The following is a 7,253-nucleotide window of genomic DNA, read 5'->3' as shown; positions in this document are numbered from 1 at the left end:
GCTCACTGATGGGAAAGGCTTTGTGTGACAGGAACATCAGAGATAGGTAGAAATGGGCCTGAGATAGCAGCTGGGGCATGAATATGGCCGAGGCAAAGGTGTAGAGGTATGAAGCTCATCCTGGAAGAAAATAGCCAAAATGTAGTGCCCAGGGAAACTCCACAGGAGAATAAGCCTAGAAATTCAGTTTGGATTAATCAAGGCTGCACTGCTGCTATTCCATCAGATGTTAGCTGCGTGTCTGAGATGAGGACAATACATTGTTTTGTTACCCTACTTTGTCTCACACAAAGACATTTCTGGGATCATTCCTTATTAAATAAGGCCACTTCAGAGCATCAGACTTGTAGTTCCAAAATCAGTTACTAAGCCGAGGCAGGGGTAGGATTTGAACTTGTCCTTGGCATGCATCCCAGCTTAAGGAATTAACAGGGAATGTGAATGAAACCCAGGCGTCAGGCTTGAAAAAGATTTCATGGGCCTGAATTTTCTCTCTTCTTCATCCCTTTCCTAACCTCTACCCTGAGAGGATAATTAAAAGAAAATCTCTATTTCATTGTAAATGTCTTCCGCCATTTTTGTGAAACATATTTTAGGCCATGAAGATACTTTGATGAACAGTCTCTAAAATTTGCCTTAAACCATACTGAATAACATCTCTAAATTTTCATAAAAAGGTAATGTGCTAAAATTGAAAAAAAAATCATATTCCATTAATACAACATTGGAGGAAACTCCCAAACCTCTTGTGATAAAAGGTTCAGAATGGTTTTGACCCCACAGTGAGCTCCATGTGCCTCATTGGTTTGTTGAACATCTACTCTGCTGGCACCGTGCTGGTCACCATCCCCCTCCCATATAACTGTTCTGTTAAAGTTTGTTTACTGAATTGGAGGAGTCCTTGCAGAAATTGTCCCCCAGGGTGGGAGCAAAGGAGTGCCTTAAGCACAGCAAGGAAAATAAAATGTATATTTGGAAAATGGGAAACAATGAGTAGACCAACAGAAAGCACAATACGCTCAGTCCTAGTGACTGAGGCTGGTGACTTCTAACAAGTAAGTAGATGAATTCAGCAGCATATTTAAAATTAGACCTATTTAAAACAGGCATTTCTCTGGGTCACTTTTCCCAGATAGGTCAGAGGGTCCCTACAAGACTGAATTATTGATGGCTGTCTAGCCATCCGCCCATCCTACCTCCATCTCAAAGTATCATGAGGGAAGATGCTATTCGTGTTTACTAGGGAATAAGCAATGAAAGGAACTTTATTAGGACCAAATCCTCCCTTTCAGTTCTCAGGTTGCATGATGAGGGCTGAAGTTTGCATTAAATGCGGGGACCTCAACAGGTAGCATTTTGTAAATGCCTTCCCCTACCTACCCTCCAGCTTCTCAAGATTCTTCATTTTCAGGTGGAGAAGACATTGGGGAGCCTGGAGAGGGTCCCTAGTCGTCAGGGCAGCAGCGATTGTTCATGAGCAGAGCACGGTCACAGCGCTCACAGAACAAAAGCATCGAGGAGCAGCCCGCGCTGGTCCACTTCATCTCGCAATCACGAGCATCATTTCAATGAAAGGCAAAGGTGTAAGCTACAGACAGAGGCAGCAAACGCCCTGGTTCCTACGTTGCTGCTGCTACTATTAGTGTTGCGCGGCTGCTCCTCCTCCAACTGCGTGCGAGCCCGGGCAGTCGCCCTGCCACCTCCCCATCCTTCCTGCCACTCACCCATCATTCCATCCGTCCCAGGTTCTGGGGGCCCTACTGTGTGCCAGAGTCTAGGCTGGGGTACCCAACCCGACCTATAGTCCACAGGGTTCAAGAGAGCCTCGCTCGCTACCCCCGGCCCCAGTAGGTGCGGCTAGTGGGGGATTTCACCGCGGAAAGGTCCAGAAATCTGGGCGAGAAGCGCAGCAGGAGGTGGCCCGACTGGAGCGGCCCGGGAGCGCGCGCCTCCGAGGCCGCGCAGGGTCCCCCAGTCTGGCGCTCAGGTGGCTCCGCCGCCCACTCCGCCGCTCCCCTCCCGAAGCCCTCCCCTTTCCAGCGAGGGTCGAGTTTGGCTGTTGCGCGCGGGGAAGGAGGGGCTACGAGGGATTTGAAAGTGCACGGGCTGCGGAGTGGAGCTCGCATCTGTTCCCGCCGCCCGCGACCGGATTGAATTTCTGCAAATTCAAACTGAATGGGGCTTTCTTCTGCTGCCTTCCAGAGGGCGCCTGCAGCCCGCCGCGCGCTTCTCTCCGGCGGGAGCGGCTGCCCAGCGCGCGGCTAGGAACGAGCGAGCCGGACCCGAGCCCGTGCGGACCAGACGGCGGCGGCCAGGCTGCGGCACCCGGCTCCGGGACCAGGCACCGGGGCTCCGGGACCCAGGAGCCGGACCGCGCCCCTCTCCGCGCGCCCGAGCAGGGAGACTGTCATCAGCCTCCTGGACGGGACTGGGGTAGGGTCCCGGCGTCTTGAAAGGGGACCGGGCGACCCTCCGAGGAAGAACTTCTTGGGGGCGGGGTCCCCGGTTTCCCTTTGCTTGGGCGGCAGCTATTGTCTGCGCGTCGCGCCGGCGGCGCGGGGGGCGTGAGCTGGGGCGCAAGGCGCGGAGACCTGGGCCGGGCGCGGCCGAGCCCAGGGAGGCGGCGGGAGGAGTCGGGGAACCGGAGGAGGAGGAAGTGCTGCGAGCGCCGGAGCCGAGGAGGAGCCGCGCGGGCCGCGGACGAGCGCGATGCCGGCGGCGGCGGGGGACGGGCTCCTGGGGGAGCCTGCGGCGCTCGGGGGCGGCGGCGGCGCGGAGGACGCGGCCCGGCCGGCGGCGGCCTGCGAGGGAAGTTTCCTGCCGGCCTGGGTGAGCGGCGTGTCCCGAGAGCGGCTCCGCGACTTCCAGCACCACAAGCGCGTGGGCAACTACCTTATCGGCAGCAGGAAGCTGGGCGAGGGCTCCTTCGCTAAGGTGCGCGAGGGGCTGCACGTCCTGACCGGAGAGAAGGTGAGCCGCCCGCGCGCTCGGGCTGGGGGACGGTGGCGGGGGGCCCGGGGAGAGCACTGCACTGGGAGTCCGGCTGCGTAGTCCTGGGCCGGACGCCTCTGCCTGGCTTTCCTCCCGGGCTAAAAGAGGAGTCGATCCAAACGTGCGCTCACAGGTACCCGCAGCCACGTCACCTGGCCTTTCCGGATGGGCGATCTGGGGTCCGTTACCCCGCGGGGCTGCTGATTTACCCGCGAAGCCGTCTGGCTTAGCCGTTCTGTTACTGCAAGGGCGCCGCCTGGCGGACAGTAGCGCGGGAGAGGGGTGGGGGTGGGGGCCTGCTCTCCCTTCCAGTAGGGGCTACTGATCAGTGGAGAGACCGGACCCGGGACTAGAGGACGTGGGCCATTATGTCCGGGAGCTGGAAAGCTGATTAGGCAGCTTGTGGGGGAGCTGAGTCGGACCTCCCCATCCTTCTGGACTTTCCTCTCCAGCTGTGGGCTGGGGCACCAGGGTTTCAACACGTTGCCTCCCACCCCACACTCTACATCCCCCCCACATCCAATGTCACCCTCTCTTCTCACCCCAACCATTTTCATCCCTTCCCTCCCTTCTTCCTCTGCTCTCGGTTCCATCCTCCCAACCCCAGGGTGGCAGTTGCAGTAAAGACCTTGCTTCTGGCAGGTCCATACCCCAAGAGGTTGGGAGATGCCTTCTTATCTTTCTGGAAGAGGAGAGCAGAGAGGAGGACCCCGTGGGGACCTGGAGGGGGCCCTCCCCAGCCTTGTGAAGCCTTGCCAGGGGAGGGCAGGTAGATCTAAGGTGTAATTTAGATCTGTGAGAAGAAACCAAAGAGATGGTGACTTACTTTAGAGGATGGGTCACCCCAGGTTGGGAGCTGCTCAGTGCTTGAAGCCACTCCAGGCTGGGACTGTCCCAAGCTCTTGTCCTCTCAGGCTCAAGGCTTCCCCAGGCTGGGGGTTGCTGAGCACTGGAGAGGGAGCAGCCCCTCCGAGTGGCCCATGGGTCAGGGAGGTGTCAGCAGCATGGAGGGACAGGGGAGCTTGTCTTCCTAACCAGGCAAGTAGCCAGGGGAGCCACACCCTCTGCCCTCTGACCTGGGACCCTCTGCCCAGCCTGGGACCATGCTGGGAAACCTCTTGTCTTAGGGCCAACCTGCCCTGCCTGTCTGGCCCCAACTTTACCCAACCCTGGGCCTCCCTCCTGTGTCCCCACTTTGTCCTGGAGTCCTTATGTGTAAGTACTGGTCCCCAACACCCTTGTACACAGCCATCCTGAGTGAGGTACCCCTTTATTCTGAGGAAGTGGTTTTAGAGTGAGTAGTTTTTAAAAGTACCTCCTGCCTGAATTTCCATGCAAACAAGGAGTGTTCAGTGGGAACTTACTGAATTGAGTAACTCTTCAAAGAAGAAAAAACACTGCAAACCTCATTCTAGTAGGAAGGGAGCGAGGCACACTTTCCTCCTGATGAGTTGCCTGACTTACATGAGGCAAGTCGGTTCAGGGCGCTGCTGTGAGGCTGCAGTTGGCTAATTACAGTGAGCTCACTTCTGTTCCTGTGTAAATTCCTTTTGGCCCTGGTGGTAGAAGTTTATTTTCATTTGCAACATATAGGATTCAGTCTGGTCATGCATATTTTCTCTCTAAACACAGCAGAAAGAGGCGGGTCTTGATGCTGACAACATAATTGCAAACATTACATTGTTCTCGCCTGTCCTGCAAAGCTTCCTCTGGCTTCTCTGCACTCTCCCGTCCTGGGCTGGGCTGGGTTGTGCCGTGCCTCTGGCTCCTCAGCAGTGCATTTTTGCTCCGTAGCACAAAGCTCTTGGCCTTGATGGAACTGCCTGGGGATGGTTTCAGAGCTCTGTGCTGGGTGCACTGAGCATCCTGGAATGCAGGCAATTCCTGCCCAAATGGGGCCCAAATGAGGAGCCTCTCTGCATCTAAGCTGCCCACGCCCCTTTCCCTCCCGTCTGATCTTTTTTTAAATGCTGAATCGCACTTCTTCTTTGCAATGAGACAAGGTATTAATTGGATGTAAAATTATTTCCCTCGAACCAACCTATTGGATTTAGTTAAGGCTGTTGGTTTGTAAGGTGGAAGAGGAGGGATGGGGAGGGCTGTTTTTGTTGAATAACTTGGTTTGCCTGATGTGCTCTCCTCCAGCCCTGAGAATCTGTGCTCCAGGGACTGCAGGCTTCAGGGGAAATTTGGATTTCAGTTCACTCCCTTGCTGGCTTTAAAGAAACAATGGTGTCATTCATAGGGTTTATCTCCCAAATCCAACACCTTTAATGCTTAACTAATAGATTTGGGTTTTAGCAGATTGTAGAGATTAAAATGTGTTTTTTGTGCTTGACTCTGCCTGGGAAAGATTGCTGAGTTAATGAGTCCGCATCCCCACTCTTGTTTTGGGTGTTGCCTTACTAAGGCCAAAGCAAAGGTGAAGACAACCTCAGGCTATTTGTAACTTTAAGTTCTTTTTAAAAGGTGAGCTACGGAGAGGGTTTCAGCCTGTGGGAAGGGTTACTCATGTGAGCAGAGCAGGGTAGACCACTGCAGGAAAGGGGTCATCAGACCTGTCCCTGGCAGTGGGTTGGGGGACTCACAGTGGGTGATGTGAATGGCTCATTACTTCCTCCTTTCTTGAAGTGCATTACTTCACTGATTAAGCACTTTCTAAAGACATGGATGACATAGGGAGAGGTGTGAAGTCATGAATACTATAGTGAGAAACAGAGGTAACCTCCCCAGCTCACCCCAAGCTGGAGGATCCAGGGAAGCTTAGCTTGGGGAATCAGTCCATGGAAAAGCTGAAAGATGCATATTACAGGGGTATTTGCAAAACTTGGTAAATGTAGAATGTAAATGTTTTGGCACAGTAACTGAGATAACGCCGGAAAGGCTATGTTAACCACTGTGATAAAAATGTGTCAAATGGTTTATGAAGTGAGTGTATGATGCCCCATAATCATATCATTGTATACAGTTATGATTTAATAAAACAAAAAAAAGAAAAGCTGAAAGAGGGGATGGAGAAAGGGAAGGTGAGGGGCCACCCCAAGATTGACCAGCTTCATAGTTGGATTCTCAAACTGTGCTCTTTTAAATGATTTGTGCCCAAATCTGGAGTATTGCTGGTTGAATGCATTTGGTACCGAGGCTGTGTATGTGTGCATTCTGTTTCTCCTCAGTACACATCTCTGAGAAGCTTTGGGTGAAATCTTCCGTGGTTTCCTGAGAATCATTGTCTGAGTCCAGATGACAGAGGAGCCACTTCTTCCTGACTTCCATTTTCGCCTTCAACCCTGTCTTATCAAAAGACTCCTTTTGCCATCACTACCCGACAGGCAATATTTTGCCTGCTTTTTCCTTGAAGTAGTTTGTTTGAGAGTCATTTGAATCTAGATGAGCCCTTTTACTGCTTGAAAGGAAAGGATGGCTTTGGGCTGAGACTTAATTTTGTCCTCCTTTAGCCACTGAGTTAATGCAGTCACTTAGTCTGGCTTTAAAAAGAACTAGTTCACCTGGTCCTATGAAACTTCTAAATGGTATATTCTCAGTTGGGGCTGAATGTCTTTGAATAAAAGTAAGATGATGATGGTTCGGCACCTGTAGCTCAGTGGCTAGGGCACCAGCCACATACACTTGAGCTGGCAGGTTCAAATCCAGCCCGAGCCTGCCAAACAACAGTGACAACTACAACCAAAAAATAGCTGGGTGTTGTGGGGGCCCCTGTACTCCCAGCTACTTGGGAGGCTGAGGCAAGAGAATCGCTTAAGCCCAAGAGTTTGAGGTTGCTGTGAGCTGTGATGCCACCGCACTTTACTGAGGGCAATATAGTGAGACTCTGTCTCAAAAAAAAAAAAGTAAGTTGATGATATGACCAGGGAAAAATGATCACAAAATCAGATTTTGAAAAGAAACGTCTTCTGTGGCTTTGAGACAAAGAGCTACATTGCTGAGCAAGAGTATCTAGTAAAAACTTGGGAAGACTCAGAGAGGTGCTTTCTGTACCTGACGCCTATGAAATCACAGCCTCTGGTATATAATAGGTATATAACATTTTTAAAAAAATTTATGGGGCGGCGCCTGTGGCTCAAGGAGTAGGGCGCTGGTCCCATATGCCAGAGGTGGAGGGTTCAAACCCAGCCCCAGCCAAAAAAAAAACCACAAAAAAAAAACCACAAAAAAAAAAAAAAAATTTATGAAACATAGTTGGAAAAGGCTGATGGAAAGCATAGGTAGAGAGCTGGTTTGGTAGGAGGGCAAACTACAAAACA

The 7,253-nt window shown here is 52.2% G+C and overlaps 1 protein-coding gene across 2 annotated transcripts in view; it reads left to right on the top strand.

Annotated features, from left to right (window-relative positions):
* Positions 1-1,757: 1,757 nt before the first annotated feature.
* Positions 1,758-7,253, top strand: part of HUNK (hormonally up-regulated Neu-associated kinase) — a 111,622-nt gene continuing 106,126 nt past the window's right edge. Inside the window, exons 1-2 of one of the 2 annotated variants that reach the window (XM_053565812.1) lie at positions 1,758-1,851; positions 2,203-2,970. In XM_053565812.1, coding sequence (XP_053421787.1) covers positions 2,710-2,970 — 261 coding nt within the window. In that variant the 5' untranslated portion in view covers positions 1,758-1,851; positions 2,203-2,709. Of the gene's footprint in view, positions 1,852-1,997; positions 2,971-7,253 lie in introns of those variants that run through there. The other variant, XM_053565811.1, reaches the window with a different exon arrangement.

Source organism: Nycticebus coucang, chromosome 16 (genome assembly GCF_027406575.1).
Source record: "Nycticebus coucang isolate mNycCou1 chromosome 16, mNycCou1.pri, whole genome shotgun sequence".
Lineage (NCBI taxonomy): Eukaryota > Metazoa > Chordata > Mammalia > Primates > Lorisidae > Nycticebus > Nycticebus coucang.
This window is presented reverse-complemented; position numbering and strand designations above follow the sequence as displayed.